Source organism: Semicossyphus pulcher, unplaced genomic scaffold (genome assembly GCF_022749685.1).
Source record: "Semicossyphus pulcher isolate SPU_LCO1_2020_fin unplaced genomic scaffold, fSemPul1.0.p SCAF_12, whole genome shotgun sequence".
NCBI classification, from domain to species: domain Eukaryota; kingdom Metazoa; phylum Chordata; class Actinopteri; order Labriformes; family Labridae; genus Semicossyphus; species Semicossyphus pulcher.
In genome coordinates this window covers 23,644,984-23,666,998 of record NW_027211626.1, presented here as the reverse complement: position 1 = coordinate 23,666,998, position 22,015 = coordinate 23,644,984, and the positions used below count along the sequence as shown (strand labels likewise).

General features: G+C 41.4%; 1 protein-coding gene across 3 annotated transcripts in view; it reads left to right on the top strand.

Annotated features, from left to right (window-relative positions):
- gbf1 (golgi brefeldin A resistant guanine nucleotide exchange factor 1) overlaps positions 1 to 22,015 on the top strand; it is an 81,028-nt gene that overhangs the window by 21,989 nt on the left and 37,024 nt on the right. For all 3 annotated transcript variants that reach the window (XM_069658146.1, XM_069658147.1, XM_069658145.1), the window contains exon 4: positions 13,557 to 13,688. In XM_069658146.1, the coding sequence (XP_069514247.1) occupies positions 13,557 to 13,688 (132 nt within the window). The remainder of the gene's footprint in view (positions 1 to 13,556; positions 13,689 to 22,015) is intronic.

Below are 22,015 nucleotides of genomic sequence, written 5' to 3'. Positions count from 1 at the left end.
ATACATCCCTGACAGCTCCATAATAGGTTCCAGGAAGTTCAGTCGAAAATAAAAACAAAGCAACATTTCTAGCTGATTGGCTTTGAAAGGCCGTTTTTCCTTGCTGAATGGGAAAAATGTGGACTTCAGCATTCCATGGCCGTGATGCCAGTCGGATTGGATAGGCGCAGCCTTGCGTGTGCAGAACCAGCTCGATGTGAGGGAGACACATTGCACTGCAGAAACCGACTTTATGGGAAAGAATTTGTCTACATGTTTGAAAGAGCTAACTGCAAACAAACAGAAAGACAATATTTGAGCTGTGCACATCTGTCAGTCATGTTTTGCAAGATAGTGCCGGTATTTAGTGTATAGTTCAGACATTTATTATGTTGACACTGGAACCTTTTCACTTTTTTGTAGTGTAGGACATTGAAGAGTGTGAGGCCCACCATTTGGTGGTTTGGAGCTAATCCTTGTAAAGCCTCTAGCGCAGGCCAAAGTAACTGGAAACCCTTTACTACGTTTTTACATTGATTATTTTAGCTATCTTTTCACTTTAAAGTTTTTTTATTTAATAGCTATGATTTTGCATTTCCAGATGTTGTAGATATTTTGAAAGGGTGCCGCGTGCCCGACACCAGCAATGACGCTTCATTGCTTTTTCCCCTCTTGTCATGTTGCAGAGGTTAAATGAGACGAACACAGGCACCTTAAAGGCTGCTGCCACACGGTGTACATTTGAGCTGTAAAACATTAATTTGTGAGACTCCAAGACAGTGTGTTTACAAACACCTAGGCCCCCCATCACTTTCAGTACAAAATTTAGTCAAGAATTCATAAAGATAATGCACTCCCTGGATCTCATCCCATTTGCTCAGCTGTCTGACATTACCGCACAGTATCTTTTGAGGAGGCACTCACTGCAGCGTGGTTTAGAATTACTACACTCCTGGCAACCAGCCTCACTATTACACTCCAACACCCCTTCAGTAAATTGTTTGTTTTCCATTTTTTCCCCTTTTTAGCCTCTCAAGTTTGGTTAAATTATGTGCTGAGAGATGTTTTATGACAAACAGCAAGCCCTGGGGAAGTGCACTTTATACATCAGTGGAAGTAAGCTGCCATGAGAACAGCATTGAAGTGGCTCGTTTTTCTCTCCTCTTCAGCCACTCAGCCCCCTCCTTCAGTTGACACGCTAAGAAAAACAAGGAAACTTGGATATTATGGAAGCAGAGGGCCGCCCTGTTAGAAAGCTTGATTTAAATTGATGTATCAGTCATTATGAATCTTATTGATTTGTTCTTGGGAAAATGAAGCCACCCTCCTACTAAAAATACCAAACAAAAAGTTATTGCAACAGTTTGACAGTTGGGGCGGTGCTCTCTTATATTCCGCCCTGTTGCCCCTGAGTTTCCCTAAAGTATGGCAGTCATGCAGGCCCACAGGGGAGTAATTTATGACAGTTGTCGCCTTGGTCTGCTAAGCCAGCTCGGGACATCTCCAACCACTCTGTGAGGGGCAATTCAGTGCCCCAGGGGGGATAAACCCGATAGGCTTTAATGTTTCCCCACCACGGAGCCTGTGTGGCATCAGCGGTTAGAAATGTCCCCTGTATGCCTCTGTTGTTTGAATGTCACCATGTGTCGCCATGGAGAGGGCAACCTGTTGCATATGGAGAGCTTACATGACAGTTAGACTTGTGCATGTGTGCCTGTTGAGAAAAGAGGTGTTGTGAAATGAAAGAAACGTTAAATCACATGTCATTTATGAACGATAAATTGTGCTGTCTCTTCGATGAAGTGCTGGTCATATCGTGTCGAACAACTGGAACATTTTTCATGATGAAAGTGGGTGGGTTTTTGGGGCTGCATCAAAGTTGTGAAAGTAGTCAATATCATAATAATTTGAGCTCATCAGCTAAATAGTTCTGAATCAGGACCTTCTGTACCAGGTTTTCATTTTAAAGTGTATTTTTATTACACTATGAAATAAGCGATAAACACATGAAGTCATGGACAATGCATTCACACAATATGACCAGTTAGATGAAGCCACAGCTAGCCATCACTTTACTACAGATTAATTAGTGGACTTGTGTGGGGTCCGGGGCAAAAAACTTTACAGAGACCTCCCCCTCATCAGCACCATTTGACTTTGGAGTATTAATGATTGGATAATATTTGACTTATTACTAATGAGAGTTGGAGAGAAAGCGACCCTGTCACCCCTGCAGATGGAGGAGCAGCATGCCAGTGTCGATGCATCACCAGGGCATCGAACACCAGCCCTGGCTGACAGTCTCAAAGACCTCTTGAGATGTGGCTAATGACACATTGTGCAATCAATCGATCAATGACATTTTATTTATATAGCTCTAGACGGTACTCTTTTTAAAAAATATTATTTATAGAGAGACCTATGAATCCACCATAAGCAGTAGTTGGCAACATTTGGCAACAGTGGCAAGAAAAACTTCCTTTTAACAGGCAGAAACCTCGAGCAGAACCAGCCTCTTGTTGGGGCCGAAAAGCGGGATTGAATGAATGAATGGACGACCACTTTGGACCTGCTGGCTCGTCCACTTACAGACATCGATTAGCTCTGTTTCTACCTTTGCTGCGAGCTTAACATTGGAACAAAAACACCTCTCCATACCTTCTCTGTACTAGGCATGCTGACCTGAACACACATTTAAATTAAGTTCTGTTTTTTTTGTCAACAACTCTTTCGATAACATGAGTTCAAATTCATCGTTGCTTATCTTCCCCTCTGATCCACTCACGTGCACTTTCACCGCTGGTAGCACAGACAGCGCTTTGCAGTTGGGAGTGGGCGTGTACTCAGGCATACATTTCACTTGCAAGCAGACTGGCTGTTGTCGCTATTTCTGCTGTGTGATCTGCATGTAACATAGAAATATACAAAGTTTTTTTTGTCATCAATTCAGCTTTGATTCTTCTCGTAAAGTTCTGTCAGTAGGTTCAGCCATACTTCAGCCAGAGGACCGAGCACTTGTTGTGGCTCAGGACGGGTCACCAGCTGGACCTCGAGGCATTCAGCTCTGTATGCAGTTTAAGATTGTGTTTGTTTGGGTGTTTATCCCAGCTGCAGAGAGCGCAGGGTGAGGTGCGATGTGTAGGGGAACCTTTTTATTAACGTGCAAGCTCTGAAATGGCTAAACAGCATGTAGCCCTGGAGATGGATCAGCAGCCAGGCGTTGGCAGTGATCGGCATGCTAAACCAACTCAGTAATGTACTTTTGCTGTGTTTGGGAACTCTCTGACTAGCTGCTGGCCAGAGGAACACACACTGCTCTGTTGTCCTCCCAAACCACCCACCCCTTCAGCCCTGGGTAAACTGAAACAGCCAAGATTAGTATTAATCCCTCTTAATGCTGTGGCTCATAATATAGTCATTAGGTGACTTGAGACTAAGCCATCCCACCTAACTGCTGCGATTTATTAAACACACACAGAGGATTTGCTGTCAATGCTGGGTGGGTATAAAGCGAGCATCACGTCTAAATACAGTGGTATCAGCCTATTAATACTGATGAGATGTGCGCTGAATGGCTACATTCAAATGAGGGGTTTGGTACACTGAGACAGGGATAAAACGGGATGACTGGGCTCTCCACTAGATCCTGCTTTCCTACATGTAGTCAAAATTCCTATGCATTTTCGACAAGCACCTCGCTTATTAGCCTGTTATAGATGTGTTTAAAATTCATTGCATTTCATTTTAACAACATATCTAGAGCCCTTTTTCTAATCATTTGTCTAATCATTTAATAGATGAATAAGATATCAACAATACACCTCTGAAACTCATGACCCTGGATCTAAACATTTAAGAATACCAAATAAAGTTAGCAGTGTGTTTGTTTAAATCTCGTATGAAAATTAAATGTTTGATAGGTAGTGATTTTTAGGTAAGAAAACAAGAAAATCACCAGTATGAGGAATTAAAATCATCAATTAGTCCAACCCTAATCGGATAGAATGCACAGAAATCTGCATATATGTCGTCAGGCAGACTTTAATAAAGATGTAAAAGCAGCTCTTTGACTTGAGTCTAAAAACCCTGTAAATGTAAAGCTTTGGATAGTGGAGGATGTCTGTTAAAAGTCCGTATCCATTCAACAGCACCTTTTCAAACACTACATCAATTTGTTCACAGCGGCTGTGTGTAATTTCCGACGGGGTGCAGTTGCAGTGCGAGCCTCTGTGGCAGCGGTGTAATGTGTCTCATGTGAACACAGCAGAGGCGGCCTGTACAGTGCGTGGTTTCTGGAATCTCTCGTACCCCATGGGAAAGCCATTAGTGGGGAGCTGAAGGAGTGCAGCAGGTGAAACAAATAAGGACGATAACTCCCCACTCCTCCATGCGCACACACACGCACACACACACACACACACACACACACACACACACACACCACAGCTTTGTCTCTTTGTTGGCAGCTTTGTCTTCGTCTTTTTTTTCTCTCCCCAGATCTAACATATTCTTTCCTGTTTTCTCTCATCACCTTCTGTCTTTCCAAATTCTGATTTTCCTAAATGCCACTCACTTACTATTTTCTCCCTCTTTTACAGACGGACAAAGCAATAGTATTGTAATCTTCTGCCACACACGAAGGTGTAGCCTGAACCATCATGGATTTTAAATCAGATACTAAAATCAGTTTTTGAAAGTTAAAATCCAATATTGTCCAACAATGTTTTTCTAACATAAACATATAGTAGGGTTAATAGTGTTTTCACCCTGTGGCAAAGATACACACTGGGCGAGACACTTTACTATTAATAAATCAACTTGGTGTACAGATAGTGTAATGGCTCTTCTGTACTTCAATCTCTTGGTGCGATTAGCTGACACATCAAGAGTCTAACGGTAACGTATGATACGTTTTGGTTACATTTATTTTGAGAACTGTAAACATTTAACTGTAGCTCAATTTTTACTGTCAAGGAAAAATAAATAACACAAATGTCATGTATGCTGCATCACAAGGCTTTGACCTGTTGATAAATCCTTTTGACCAGGGCAGATATTAAAAACACATGGGCAGCCATCAATATAAATGGCCACCTTTTCTCTGTTCATTGGCTTAGGTGCCTTGAAAAGGGTTCATAATGTTAGAAAAAAATGTTTTTTCTTTTTTTTTTTTCTTCAGAAAAAAACATCCACATTTTAGAAAAATATTTGATAAATATTTTTGGGGCCCGATTTAACTGAAAATAGTTTTGCTTAAGCACCATTGATCCTGTATTTTCCAAGGCTAAGTATGTTCGCATACGTACCTGCAGCTAGTAACGGCACACAGTTTGACAGTCGCTGCCTATTAAGCTTGACTAACCCAGTGAGGCTGACTGCCATGCTAAAGCAGATAGCATGGGTATGTTATCGTCACTCACTCTATTGCAGCACTGGAGAAACTCTACTGCCAATATTGGTGCGCATACCTTTGAAGTAAACCTTGAAGGTAGAAACTTTTTGGCGTACGTGTCAGGAGAGCAATTCTTGTTGGACTGAATAAGCACCGTCTTTGAGTATGGTATACATTAATTATTATATATCTGTGTCTGATTGACACCAAGTGGTGCACTGCTGAACTTTCTGGGTCTGAGTGTTTTGTTTGAGGTTCGGGTTGATTTGTCAAGTTTAATTCTTCTGATCTCTTATACAACTTCTGGTCGTATCAGCCAAAACGACCACATTCTCTCCATTTGTGTAAATTGCTGTCACTGCGTTCTCTAGTTTGTTCTAATGTGTAGTTGCTCCACTACCTCGTCACACTTCTCTGGCCCTCCATCCTTCATTCATTCCCTACACTTGGGGATGGCGGTACTCATAAGAGGGGTGTAAAATCCAGTCCGAGCCTGAGCATGTGTGCTGGTTTATCCAGCCGAATGGATGCCATCTGCAGCTTAACCCTTCGCTGTACCCAACCTCGAGCCCTCCAAACCTCATTACCCCAACTGTATGCCCCCTCCCTACCTCCCTCTCTCCTGATCCTTTCTTCATCCCCCTTCTTCTTTTCCCCGCCCAACATCTTCACCAAGACACACACACTGACATTGGCAAGGGGACGTGGTTAAAGGATGGGATGGAAATTGTGCGTCTTGCTCTGCACTGTTTGTTTTTCTGGAAATAGAGGTGATAATACGAGCCTGCCTCATCTGAAGGGCACCTCGCTGTGACACTACAAGCAAACACGTGCTGAAAAATGAAATGGAACGATTTGGATTAGATGGCTGCGTTTATGGCGAGTCAGCTTATATGAAAAAATGTGAAAACAGTTTATGGTTTGTCAGCTCCAATGAAGAAAAAAATATATTTAATGGAAGTAATTGATTTTACCCCAATGATGCCCTGATGAATAACTTCTTTGAGCTCACAGTGTTGCAAAATATTTCCCCTCCAACATAAAATACAAAGAGAAATGTTGTTTGTGGGTAAATTCAGCATGATAAAACATCCGTTATTTATAAGTGCACTGAGCGTAAAGTATGTCCATCCATCACAGAGGGGACAGCAGGCTGTGAAACACATTAAGTGGACGTTGGGGCCGGGCCAGCTCCCCGCTGGAATAATGCGGCCTCTGTGCAAACTATGCAGCATAGAAAATACATTTTATGTACAGGATAACAGGTGCAAAGCCGTGCAGTGGCTGGCAGGCTCCGGCACAGGCAAGGTTCGGTAATGAAGTCATGCTGTTTGAACGCACCTTCTTTATTTTTACAGGCTTTGGTGTTTTTGTGGTGAAACACAGTTCTGCTGAGAGGACTCTTCTTTGAACTAAATACAGCCTGTTGGTCAAATCACGGTTGTTTTTTTTAGAGATCCAAAGAAAAGGACGAGGCAGTAGAACTATTCCTGCGTTCATTTTTATAATGCATTGCCTGATCACTATGCATTTTACATTTCAACATTTGACTCTGCAGCGAATAATCAAATTAAGTTAGTCTGTTTTTGAGGTTGTTTTTGAAGACCTTTTTAAAAACAGTTGAATGACATTTTACTTTGTCTCATCTTTGAATAGGATATCAATTGAAGAAAAAGAGAGGTAAAATAAAGTCAAAACTCGCCCCCTAAATAACACCATGATAAATCTGAGGTCATATCACCCACCTGTAGTTTACGGCCGATACTTCCAAACAGCCGGCAGAGCCCTGCCTGAGGATCTGAGGCCGCGCTGTGGCTCGCAGGAGGAGCAGCGCTGCATCAGTATCGCTGGGTGCTTAATCATGAGGTGCTTTAAAGGTGACGAATGTGATCTTAAAATGCATTCTAAAGCTGCTGTAACCAGTGAAGAGAGGCTAAGACACGGCTGACAGGACCGTCGTCAGTATTTGTAATAAGCAGAGCAGCTGCAGTTTGTGTGAGCAGCAGCTGTGAGGCAGTTTCTTGGCTTAAACTGAATAATTTAACCAAAATGAAATTAAAGCATTATTAAGCTTCTCGAGGTCAGGCAGGAACATTTTTAAATTACATTTGATTTATTGAAAAATAAAACAGCACTGAGTATACACACTTATATATTTATTATATTGATGCGAACAAAAAACTTCAAGATCATCGAATGGCTTTTACAGTTAAATCATTAGTTTGATAAGAAACATAATTGTAGGCAGTAATTATTTAAATAAGGATTACTAGCTTGTCCGTCTGTCACTTACTCTAACTTGGGAGACAAACTTTTCCCCGTTTCTTTTCTATAGAAGTACATTGTGTAACATGTTTTGATTGACTCGGTGATGGATTATGCTGCAGGAGCTTATACATACTTGTAAGTCTGTTGGTTCTCTGCTTCTTGAACAATCCGGTAAGAGCGTTCGTGTAAATACAAATGCAAACTATATTCCGTGTAGCCCTTTAGGAAAGGCTCTCCTGCAGCAGCCATTACAGCCATCCTCTCAAGCATTTTAGAAAAGTTTTAATTTCTCCGGGGCTTTCAAATTGCCTGTTTAGGTTCCGCAGAGGCATTGTTCCAGGCATCTATAAAATACCACTGTGGCTCAATGAAATGACCATATGGAGCTCCATAGCACTGTTCCATCCTAATTGCCCCCTTCCACAAGTGTCAATTTCATTCAGGAGAACACAGGGACCGAGGGCAGGAGAGAAGAATGAATGAAACAAGGGTTGGGGGGGCGGAGGTTTAAGGAGGGCTGACATTCATCAAACTTCTCCCGAAAGATGTATAAGAATACTGTCGTGCAGGACTTTGTTCGGCAGATGAACAGCAGAATTCTCGCTGGATTTCATTTAGCCTTGCTGTTCTTGTTAGAGCGTCGCCTCTCTCCTCAGCGCGAGGAGCCTCGGCATCGCAACCAAGGACCCTGACTCTTAATTTTAGCAGCTGAAGAGGTCCAGATCAATAACCATCAGTGTTTGGTTTTGGGCCACTGCGTCGGTCAAAGGGGGATACAACCCCCTCCCTCATGTGCTCCCCCTCTCCCTGCCTCTGTTGCACCTTATAGACGGTGTCATTCGGTTTGTGTCCATTTTCACAGAAAGCTGGTGAACTGCGTGTCAGTAAGATTCGTGTGTACGTGCTTGTACACACAGGTGCACGCTGCAGTGATGTCTGAGAATTGTGACAGCTTGTTACAAGGTCTTATCTCTGAAGATTTCTGCTGCTGCACTGAGATGCATTGATTTCATGTTTTCTGTCAGAACTGTACAGAATAATGGATCTACAGTTGTTCCGCTTTAAAAGCAAATTAATGTTCTAGTACAAGTTGCCAATTAGCTTCAGAGTTAAGAAGGTGTGAAATCAGGTAACTCGGTAACTCAGCTTGTCAGAGCTTCATTGACCCGTGTGGGGAAATCAGTAGGTCATGCAGCACTTATTGGACCATAAAGAAAAAAACTAACTTTATTATGAGCGTTATTAATTGAGACAGCAGCTGGATTATAAGTCAGGAATAATTACAAACAGGTCGACACACGATTAAAAAAAGGTGTCCTGTACTCTAACTTTTCACAACGTATACTACTTTTAAAATGCCATCTGTAAAGTCCTTACAGTCCACACATGCTACTATTGTGATCAGTTTATTTTACATTCAAGATTGCTTATACAAAAGCTCAGGCACTACTTTTGTCACACTTCTCGAAACACAGCTGTATTTAATAGAGGTATAACTTTGAATTCATGCAAAAAATCACATCACATTAGCTTGTGGTTAGCCTGCTGTGCTTTAACAGCACAAATAGTGGAGTCCCCTTGGAAGGGCATCAGGAGATAACATAAAGAAGCTACTGTGCATCAATTGTTGTGAGTGCACAACAGGCGACGACAACCTAAATCACAGGTTGCAGCCTTTTCACCCTGTGAAGACATTTTAGCCATTTCTTTGCAGAGTTGTGTTATTGTGATACTACAACATCCTGTACTTTACAAGGTCTCATCCAATAGCATCATTAATATAAGCTATGCTGCAACCTGTCACTAACGAAGGTGCACATTTTATCTCTAAAAAAAATAGCACTGTGTTTAGTGGTGCTTACAAAATGTTAAAGATCTTACATATTGCCTACTACCTTTGCAACATTTTGTACCATTTGGATGATCTCCACTGTTGTCTAATTTGCTTGTATAGAGAAGGAGCTCATTCAGTTACGATGCCAGCGCCAAAAGAATGTAAATCCTTCTGTTTTCATGTATCAACACTTGAAAGCGCTTGATATTTTGCTTCTGGGTCTCTCCTCTTTTACACTGAGATTCCTGAAATGCAGGTCTGTTTGTGTAACTCTGGGCTCTGCTTAGAAAGCCTTGTAAAGATCTTTGGAGACTCCAAATTGAAATATTTGTTTGTTTTCAATCGAGATGGTCCGGTTGGCTGTAGATGTTGTTTGTGTTTCATTTCTCGATGTTTTCTCCTGTTTTCCTGACAATAAGGTGCGTTTGCAGCTCAGATATATCTCATGCTGTTGCTCCCTGCGTTCTAAGCCTTTTCTGCTCCACTGCCAATAGATGTGCATGTGTTAAAGATGGCTTCTGTTTTGCGGTGAGCCGGCCTCATCCCGGGGTGCTCTCCTGGGGGGCAAAGGTTCACCCCTGCCTCCCCTCTCTCTTTGCTGGGGTCATTTGGAGAGGTAATCCACACATGGCTGGATACTCTCAGTACAGCTCCAAGCAGAAAGACGGAGCTCCAGCATGGTAAAGAAAGATAGGATTAGGCTCATGGTGAATCGTAATGGGCTCATTTCACAAACCTCTTTTTTTTACCAATTAAGCTGAACTCGAGTCGGACTTGTACGCGCTCTTAAATCAGGACTTGTACCCAGCAAACCCAGCCCTTAGATGGCAACATGCACGCCTGGTTGAGCCGCTTTAATCCTGCGTTTTTTTATTTTATTTTGGTCAATGTCAGCCAGAGGTTAACCTGGTTATAGAATGATTGCCTCACCACGGCTGCAGCCGTCGTTATTTATTTCACTCCACTCCACAAGCCCCGGAGATTGAGTTGAAGTACAGAGCCTGTATTTAGACTTTATATAAGAAGATTGGTGGTGGCCACCGACAGACCGCTCCAGTCAGCCCTGTGTTCACCGATGGCCAGCCGGATCAATACAACACAATTGAGTTTTCCAATCTGTGGTCTTTGGGAACGCAGCCATAGCACTTACAGGGTGATCGCGTCTGATGAAGTCTTCATCAGGGTCTATTGACAGATTCATTTGAGCTCCCTCCTTCCACCCTCACCACACTGTAAAGTAATGGGACACAAAAACCCTCTTTAAAAACTTTTCTTGCAGCTGATGGACAGATGGAAGCAGCAGAGAGATCTGACTCTGTAGTTAAAGCTGACTTTTATTCTTATTTTGTTTAAGCCATCTGTTTGTTGTATGTGTTTTTCTCAGCAGTCGTTGCTAAATTTACTCTCGGAGTCACCCCTCACCCTTTAAACCAAAACTGCTCCGAGCTTTCAGATTTAACAATAACTCAAATAACACACCAGATGAAAAAATATTCAATAAAAAAGCAAGCAAAGAGATTTGCTTTTGAAAGAGCGGCCTAAAAGTGACCTGGCGGCCGATAAAGGGACTGTGTAAATTTCCAAATTATTTCATATTTGATTTCTAAACAAGCCGCAGGGGTATTGGATATCACACGCTAATGCACGGCGGTAACATGTGCACTTGGGAAATTGGTTGGACGCTCTCCTCGGCGCTTTTGATGTCCAAGTTGTTTTTTCTCGTCTGGAGTGGAGCTGCTCTTAAGAAAGCCATAATCCTCACGGTATTGCTGTGGCAAGCACTCCTCTGGCACAACATTTCACAACGGCGTGCGTGACTCTACTAATTTTCTCCGTTGTTGTTTTACCTGTTTTGTATTTTTGCTTCCCCCCTCTTGACCCCCGCTCTCTCTGAATTCTCCAGAGAAAGAGAGACTATTGAAGTCGGGGTGGATTGGCCAAAGGTGGTTAGAGTGGAATGCCCAGCGAAGCTCCTTTCTCTGTGAACCCATTACAGAGGAGGATCTTCTGCATCTCGCACTCAGCTGGGTTTAATAAACTGTAGGAGTCAGTTGGTTTGGCTCCTTTATAATATAGCTTTATGTGCCTTTTATGATAGTTTGCTGTTGTCTCATGTCTCTTATTGTTTGACGATTTAATTTTAAAACAGAATTATTCTTTTTCAAAATTTAAAACATATTTATTTTGGTTTTTTTAATATAAAAATGACATTATTATTATTGGGTGCCTAAACAGTATGTTAGCCTGATTTACAGAAACAAACAAAACAAATGTATTCTGTAATTCTATGCAGCTCTCCGGTTCAGACTGTGTCTGAAACCAGCCGTTTTAGCTCCTGTTTCTTTATATACCCGTCTTTCTTTTGATTGGCCAGCTTTACCGACAGCCTGCCGAAGGGGATGCAGCAAAAAGCACCCAGCAGCCCTTTCAACCTCCGTAAGCACCACTTGAAATTTCATTGGCTGCTCTGCCTGGATCAGATGACTTTATAAAGAAATCTAGCTGATGTCAGCGGCTGGGTAGTTTACAATGAGGGCTATGGCAATTTAGCTACTTGATATTTGTAGCATTTTTTAAAAAACAATAGACCTTAAAATTGAGACAGATATAGGCAAAAACAAGAGACTGATTTTCAGCTGGTTTCAGCTCTTTTTTTGGCAGCTGAAATGACAAGTCTTGTTTGTTTGATAGCTAAAACATAACTTTCCTCACACCTTTCCCGTAGTTGTTGTTTATTACATTTCTGTACATATAGGTGATTAAAATACAACAAGCAGGGTGTAAGTATTTATTGTTAGGTGTATTTTTCAACTGTAGACAGAGCCAGGTTAGCAGTCCCCCTGTCAGCCTTTTATATGCTCATCTACTTATCTCTATATTAAAAATGCTTCTTCGTAACAACCTCGAGTTAACAAACTGAGTATGCATTTTCCCCAGAACATAAAACTTTTCCTTTTTAATGCAATATCAGCCTCTGTAAGCCGTCTTCTCCCTCCTCCCGCGTTCTCATCCATCCCTCAGTGTTTCCATTCCCCTCTCTCGCTCTGCCTCCTGTGACGTTAACTCCTCATTGATCCAGCCCCCTCAGGGCAACAGTGCTGTTTACACAGACCGTCATACACGGAGCAGGAAGAAAGTACATTAAACTCCACACAGCACTGTTGACCACTCTGTTCTGCTTTGTTTGTGTGCAGCAGTGTCTAAGGCCAAAGCCTTCACAGAGGATCCCCACATGGTGTGGCTTTGCCATGAGATTTAAAGATACAGGACACACAGGGGAGCAGGAGAGTTGTTTCAAACTACAAGTGCCAAGTTTAAGAGTTCAGTCTTTAAAATAAGAGAGTAGTTTTGTTGCTATCTTGGTCACATTAGAGCTTTTATATGGAGGGATTAAAGTCTTGAGGACGTACAGTACTGTAACTTTGTTTCTTCTAATCAAGCTGTATCGTCAAACGTCTAAAAACGCCTACTGTGTTCACTCCTCTTACAGACAGGTCTCAGCTAGATGTAACTCCTCTGCTGGCTCATAAACCCTTTGTGGCAATGGTTTATGTTGTGGTTAAGAGCTTATGGGAAATGATGTTTGTTATATGCTGCTAAATAACATAGATATTGAAACGATATTAAATTGTTTTTCTAACAGCTACTGTGCAAATCAAAATATACAAAGCGCGCCAAACTAAACACTGTGGAGAAAGGCTCGGATCCAAAGCTGTATTTTTCATAAAGGTAGCAACGCATCCACAAGGTTTTAATACTTCTGGTCTGGAACAGCACCTGGACGTTTAGGGTTGGCATCAGCTGTTGAAGAATAATCTTTTTCTTAGTTTTCTATTGTAAATTGTATTTATCATCATGTCAAAAGTGTCTCTAAAAGTATATTCTTTAATGTGTCAAACTTTCATCCTGTACAGTAAAAAAGATGTTGAGCCCGATGTATTTTTTTTAGAGATACTAACCTGTTGGTAGATATACGTACACATGAAATCTGATGGGTCTGATGAGTTAGCTAATGATCATATATTGATCTGACATGGTGTGTTCACGTGACTGATTGTTGTATTTGTCTTTTTCTCTCTTCAGAACTGTCAGATGTTGAGCCCAACATTTTTCTGAGGCCCTTCCTTGAAGTGGTCCGCTCTGAGGACACCACTGGACCAATCACAGGCCTCGCCCTTACGTCTGTCAACAAGTTCCTTTCTTATGGCCTTATAGGTGAGAAATCGTGACCTAAAACCATATATATATATATTTTTAAATTAAGATGACATTTTACCCTGAATGTTTAGCAAAAGGCAATTAATGTTTTGAAAAGGAAATGGAACCCATGACATTCTAATATGTGGATTACATGAAATTAAAATCTAATTTACTACTTTAGTACTAGTTTTGATAACGTGCATACATAAAAATGAACTTTTTTTTTTTAACTTTACATGTAAATAATCTGTGGTGTCCAATCTTGGTAACACAGATTATTAAAAAAGTATTGCAAACTATTTACAACCTGCAGTATAATTCTGATAGAGAATGTGTTAGGGGACCATGAGACCGAGATAGACCTGCAGAACCATTGGGAGCTTGGCTGTGTGGATACTCTGTTATCACCACCTTAGTTTTGGGGTTATATAGGCATAACCACTCTATATGATTTTACTACATTGCACCACCACACCAAATAAGACTCTTGAAATATCTAGTTTTTAGTTGTAATGTATGCGAAACTCGGTCAGTCAGGTATAATATACATTCTATTGCGCCATATTCTTTGCAAAAATTCCCAGGTCACCCCAGATCACCTAACTCTGAGTCTTCCTGCTATTAAGCTGCTTGTCTACAATACAAACCTCTCCTCTGAAAAGAGAAGACATATGTGGAGCCCATACAGTGACTAGTGCTAGTGTGCTAGTGCTAACAAGCCTTACCAATAGCTTTAGCCTAGTGCCAAAGGCTTCTGAATTGTAGCCTACAGACGTTTTGAGCTTCATACTCTACTGAATCATAGTGGGTCCCTTAGGTGTGTCCTGCATTGCCTCCCCTGCCTTTTTGTGTATTAAAATCAGAACCCAGTGCAGGCAGATCTAGATAACAAAAATGTTTATTTCGTCAGCTGTTTAGACTACGAGCATTCATATCCCATCATATATGTCCATTTGGTGTTAAATAGCAGTGTGCCCCTGGAATCCCTGGTCAAGTATTTTCTAATATGTCCGTCATAAAAGACCATCAGGTTGAAATCAGTTCAGAAAGCCTGGTCATGATCTTTTCCATTGGGATCCAGCGTTTTAGCCGTTGCTGTCGCTGATGGTCGTGTCAGTCCAGGAATGGCAGGAATGAGACTTTCTCATCATCGACGCAGGAGCTGACTTGTGTTGGCGTACGGTCAGGACTGCCTGTCCTCATCAGCCTCATCATGGAAATATGACCCAGTGTCTGCCAGTTGTTTTGTTAAGTTACCAGATGTTGGTCTAAATAGCAGCGGTTGAGTCAATGTTACATTGCTGTCTAAACAGCTGCAGTAGTCATCGCTAAACTAAAGCCTCAGCCACAGGAACACTGTTTCACACTGCACACTAACAGCCTGAGCATGTACCTTGCATTATTGTGTCCTTATTAACTTTTAATTTCTCTACTATGTTCTTTCAAACAATGTGTCATGCATGGATGAGTAAAACGCTCTCTGAAATCCGGATTCTAACTGGGGTCCAGCTGTGGTCAATGCTTCCAGACTTATACTGGAGTTTCTCAGAGTATATTATAAAAAGTCCTGTCTTCCAAAGCTCACACACACGCACACACACACTATATCTGTTCAAAGATAACCTCCCTAAATCGCCCCCTGAGTCCCAGAGCCTCTGTCTGTCACTCTAGACCCGACACCAGCTCCCTTAATCCCACCACCCCCACCACGACGCCGTCTCCCCACCAGCAGCATCTCATCAGAGGTGTTCTAAGGAGAGCAGAGTCGAGGTGATGCAGCTCAGTCGCTCTCAAGTAAACGGCTTTCACCCTCCACTTTCCGTAAAGATGAGGACGTCTGACAGTAGTTGGACAACTTTATTAACCCTCCTGAATCTCAGTTTGTTCTTTGTTCCTCAAACAGTGCCTGTTATCACACTCTCCTTCTCCTCTTGTTTTACTTAAGCATGCATCCATGTCTGTTTCTGGTGGTGGGGGTTGCACTATGAGCACACAATTTTAAATGCAAGTTCAAAGCATATTGAAACTTGAAACTCTGAGATTGTGTCTGCCAGAGACATTAAATATTCTTTTCATGAAGGTGTACACTGACTCTGTATAATCGTAGATTTTTAATGGGTGTTGCACTCGAGCAATAATCTCACAAGTCGTCAAGTCAGCTGTATAACTATAAATTATAGCTTTCTAATGAGTTTTTAAAAAGTGATTCTTCTTTTAGAGTTCCCTTTTTATAATTTCAATACCTGTTTTTGGTTTCTGTTTCTGGTTTCCAAAGAACATCAGGGTTTTAACATTTTGTTCTTGCAGGTTTTCAAACAGAAAAGATTTGTTTTGTGTTTCAATAAATACGTCTTGTTTGATGTATTTTTATCTGACCTAACTGAAAGTTTGATTTTGATAGGCAGGGAAGGTGTGGTAGATGGATGGACGGATACATTTTGTTTATTGGTTATTAAAAACTGAATGCTAATGTAAAACTAAAATGTTAGAGCAGCAAAGGCATGTACAATGTGAAGGAAATTAAGCTAAATTGAAGAAAAAAAACTGAACAAGTAAGTAAAGTTTATTTATATAGCGCTTTCACAGTCATAGGTCACAACGTGCTTTACATTGACATCACATACAGAGATATAAAACATGACAGATACGATGGCCTTATAAGCCACACAAATAAAAGCGTACAAAGTTTAAACATCTACACCAGATACAGCATATAATAAAATACACGGTACATTAACAATATGTAGGTTGATTAGCCTAATGCCTGTCTAAACAGATGTTTGAAGACATCAAGAGATTCAGCAAACAAGGAGCATATATTACTGTTAACTAACTATATTTATTTAGTATGTACAGTATATGTGGACAAGTGCCTATTAGCAGAGGCATCATCCGTGCCATATCCATGCACAGAGATTTGTTATTTTAACATGCATGAGTTGTCATTATTGCACTACAGCAAATCATGCAACTTATTCAATAACATTTAGATATTAACTTACATTTTTTATTCATTTAGAAAGAATAAAAGCAAGGGGATCTCTTAAATCTGTACTGAATTTGTATGTCAAATAAGTTTTAATGTTGGCTAAAGTCAGGATGTAATCGACTGAATCAACAGAAAGTACAGCAGCGTTGCTCTTGTCAAGTAGTGCCATCTGCTGGCTGTGAAGGAACACAAAATCTGACTGCTGATGATGAACACTTTCTCACACCGTCTTATCAGGATTCAGATTTTCTGAAGCAGTGATTTATGTTTTCATGTGATTCACTTCCTCATTTTAAACCTGTTAGTTTTATGAACCTGCAGTGAGACAGATGGGTGTTTGAAGTCCTTCTGTAAGTGGACATGATGTTGCCACTGCATTGTGATGCTCGCTGAGCGATTAGTGTTCCCATTTTATGTTGTAAGCTTTCAACAAAGGATGTGGCGTGTTGACGTTTAGGATCAGTTTGGGTTGGCGCACGTTACACTATCATCCCTCTCTAAGTTTGCAGTGAGAGAGCCAGCTTCGGCGGCCACTTCAGCTTCTATTAATCCTGGCTGGGTTGAAAATCATCCTCCTCTTCAGTGTCACATTTTCACCCTCCTCCTGCCAACATGCCCCCTGCATCATCCTCTTATTTAGTATTATTTCACTTGACCAGGGCCTGAGAGAAAAGGAAAGGAAATCATCTCTCCCTCACACCCACTCATTTCACTCAGCCATTTCATTTAGTGAGAGATAATTCCTCTCAATCTGTGGCCTGAGGTCTACTGGCATGAAGGGAGCAGTAAACTAAGCCCTGCTGCTGACAGACATCCAGATCCCTGCTCTCTCCTCTTTTTCCCCCAGTGCTCATTTCTCCTCCCCCGTTCCTCCTCCGTCTTCCCCTCGGTTTCTCCTGCCCAGCGGAGTCAGCAAAGCCCCTCACTGTGCTGCTAGCAGCCGCGTGGTCGCTAGCCCACAGAGGGCTCAGAGTGGGGCTCAGTTGAGGCTTAACCTGCAGCCACTGCCAGAGTAGATGAGCTTAGTGTACAGCTGTAGTCTGCCTATGATTTAGGAGTTCTATAAATTGTTATTCTTAAATGCAATGACAGTGATGTTACAAGAAAAGAAAGAGGTATGCGTCATGAGCAGCAACATTCAGACTTCTCAGACAAAGGCAGGACTCCATGCTCTACAATGCTGAAGCCTTGTGGTGAGAAGCCTTTAGCAGACTGTGTATGACAGCTGCGGGTTCTTTCATTTTATGTCGCGTTATAAAATTAAAACAACAATTTCTCCTGTGTAAAGATGCACAGGACCATGTATAATGCGTAAAAGAATGAAACGACAAAGAAATATATATGATATACAGCAAAAAGATAAGGATGAAAATATGAAGAAAAATCAAAGGTAATATATAGAAAAAGAAAAAAAAAGGGAAATTCCTCAAAAATTATAGTAAAAAAATATTTTGGGTGTACACATTGCAGTATTTAGTTTTTCTCTCCAGGACATTTCTTTTTAAAGGGCTCATATCTTTTGCATGGGTGTCACATTTTTGGGTGTTTATTGTTCAAAGTAAAAAAAGTGCAAAAGTTTTTTCCAGAATAACTTTTTTTAAAAGGTCGCATCTGAAATGGGCCGATCAGAACAGCTGCAGGTTTCTACGTAGAACCCTGCTTTCACTGAAATCGAGCAATCGTCATTCACCTCAGGCTGCCTTCTTGCACTAGCTTGTAGTCAAGTCGTCAAGATTTCAACTTACCATTAGGATACCTCCTGCCGATTCTGGTTCGTACATATAAGGCCGAATAACTGATCCTAGAGCAGCCATGTTTTTTTACTTTGGAGTGACCAGGTAGCCGCTCCCCCACGTGGGATCGCACACGTGGGGGAGCGGCTACCTGGTCACTCCAAATACTGTCAACCAATCGTGGCTAGGGTCAAATTCAATCAAATTTTATTTGTATAGCACCAAATCATAGGCAAAGTTATCTCAAGACACTTTACAAAAAGAGCAGGTCTAGACCGTACTCTTATTTTTTATGTTATTTAGAGAGAGACCCAACATGAATCACCACGAGTAGCACTTAGCAACATTTGGCACAGTGGCAAGAAAACTTCCTTTTAACAGGCAGAAACAGCCTGTTGAACAGCCATCTGCCTCGACTGGATGGGCCTTTGAATGGCAAAACGGCTTGTTCGTTTCAGGATGAAGGAGAGGCTCCGAAAAATAATAAAATTAAAATATGTGTACGATTTTTAAAACGAAACAAACTTCACCAACGTGATTCAGAAACACGTCCACCTTCAAGACTTATTGCCTGTTCAAAGCCAACAAACTTTAAAATAATGTGAGGCTGAAATTCATTCTGTGTTCTTCGCTCTGATGTTTGTGTAATTCTTAGATCAAAATCAAGTTCTGTTTGTATACGAGGATTTATTTTATGGAACCCAACACATCCATGCGCCTATTTGTTGCATTATTGGAGAAGGAAATGCATTACCACCAATGCCCACCATAAAAAACAAACAAAACACTTTATATATTCTCTGCATTAACTCGTGTGTACTGCCACTGTGTAGCTAAAGCACGGGGCAGAGCAGCCTGGCTGAAAGGTGATCTTGTGCTATTCAGAAGATGAACAGGTGAACAAACTCATTTTCTTCTCTGACCATGGAAAAAGCAGCGCTCCCTTTGTTTGGTTTCTAAAGATGCATTGGCCCTTATGCGGCGAGCAGCTCGAGAGTGTTTTGTGTGCTGCTCTCTTAAAAAGCAGCCACTCTGCCCTCTCTGCTCGCGCGCTCTCACGGCTCGTCTTTGATTTTTGTGACCAGAGTTTGATATCACTTTAACTGCTTTATGTGGCAGCTGGTTCAACCCCCTATTGACTTTGCCCACATACCCTCAGGCGCACACACATATTGAGCCTCTCTTTTCCTCAGTGATATTTTAACAATGCCCCCCCCCAACCCCTCCTCTGGACACCGCTTGTATAGACTGTGTGCCAAGAGAAGGATTAGTGTTTTATATCACTTCTGACATTCTGCTGGATCCCCCTGTGGCTCCAGTTTCTGCGTCTGGATGTTGGATGTTTTCAGCACAACTTCCATGCTTGTTGCTGCCTTCGCCCTCTGGAGGGAATTCAGCCTTGCTCTGTCGAAACGGCCTTAACGACACACAAACCAGATCTCCAATAAACCGGTGTCTGCACTCCAGGTTCTCACAAGAGCCTCTAATGACTTGAATGCGCTAAACATTTGCTAAGCGGTAGTTTCGTAACAATAACCATCATATAACATTTATTTAATGTCCACTAGTAATCACATGATCACAGGGAAAGATCGAGTGTCACTTAAAACCCTGAGCTGCCCATCTCTTCACAAATCCTTATCTGCACCTCCCTTTCTCCGTCTCCCTCGGTCCCTCCGCTCCCCTCTCTTCCCCCCTGTGCTTATTAGTTAATGAATTGCTGCTCCTGAGGGCGATGGGAAAGGAAAACAGGCTGGCTCCGGGCAGATAGCTGGCCAACCGCTCGGGTTTCAAAAACACTGGCTCCTGTTGCTCTGACAGCCAATTTGTCCCAGCCCGCCTCCAACAAAAGGCCACATCTGGTCATTAAATCCCCGGGTCTGAAGGACAATGTGGAGAGACCGTACTGGATTTGTTTAGTTTGTTAATGTGCGGAGCTGTTGAAGCTGCGTTCTTGTACGCTGTTTTAACTAACAATCATATACCCTAATCTTTAATGTCTCACTCAGCCTACCTTAACGTTACCAGTTGAATGGTGATGCTTTCAGATTATATTAGACACACGTTGTTTTTAAATGTCCAAGGTACACATTTCAATGTAGAGATTGAAGTAAAAAGGGAATTCCCATATTTCTCAACCTGTGCCTTATATTTACATATGTCAGGGTCTAAATGACGAATGAGTAATAAAAGTCAGTCAGCACCAAAAATGGGCTTTAATGGCTGCACTGTAGTTCTTCCAATTAAGTGTAAGTAGACAGGTGTAATGGAAAGACAGGATGCGGCAGTAACAGCTAATTATGTTTTCCGCTGTGGGTTGTAAGCTGAGTAGGATATATGACAGCCAGGGCTGGGAGGGTTACTTTAACAATGTATTCCAATACAGTCACAAACTACCTGTTAAAACATGTAATCAGAAACTTTGGATTACTTTAAAACTGAATCTGAAAATAAACACAAAAGACAATAAATCTCAATACTTTTCTAATGTGCGAATGCCCATTTAATTTAATAGTTGTAATTATGCACATTTAAATGTACTTTGTTAAGTATGCTCACACTAAACTACCATAAACTTATTCCAGTCTGGGACTTGTGTTTTTACCCACACCATCACGGCCGCGGCCATCACCAGAGTCACAAACTATGTTTCAGTAGTAGTAGACGACGACGGGTTAGCTAACATTTTTAACTGGAATTCTGAGCAGCTAACGTTAGCGGTTGGTCCTGCCTGTAAATGTTTCTTGAAATTAGATGTCGAGTCCTCGGACATTGAATGATGATGAGGGGGCAGAACTTGCACTGTACTGCGATGTTGCTCCCATTTTCTCCTTTGAATACTAAATGATGGCAAAATGTCCACCCAGTGAAAGCCTTTTTTCACCACAGGCCATGGCAACCATAGACCGTTGATGGCAACTTTGAGGAGTGGTGTTGTGAGACTTGTGTGTCGTAAGGAGCATGGTATTATCAGAGCAGGTCAGACGATCCTTTTAGCAATGAGACACCAGATGTTAAAGAGCATCTTTGGTATTATATTGTCTTCATTTTAAAATGTATTTTAAAATTGTAATCCTGCTACTAGTCCCCATTTTTATTAAAGTAGTATTTTCTTTAACTGTAACGGGATACAGTTGCCTTTTGGTAACCTAATTATGTAATGCCGTTACTTGTATTCAGTTACTCACAAGCCTGCTGACAGCAGATTGCAAACAATAACTCTTCTATTTCCCAGGTGATGCACTGAAAAGGTCCAAAACCTTCAGATATTAAGTTGCATTATATGTCCTGTGTTATAAGTGTTTCTAATATTGTGCTTCCCTCATGGATGTAACATTTGAAGCAGTATGTAATGTAATAGAGTCCACTTCAACACCACCACAATAAATGTATGACCTCAGCTATGAACATGTCAAATGTAATGCTCTCTGACAGAGTCACTAAATACTGAACATTGCAAGCTTTATATAGGTATATTTATGGCAGAGATGATTGCTTCAGATTGTAGATGTGTAAAAGTGGCCACTGAATGTATATCACACTAACCTACACTGACTCGTCTGCAGAGTCATAAAGAGCGGGATTGGTCTCGGCTATTTTCATAATTAGTTTAAACTTTC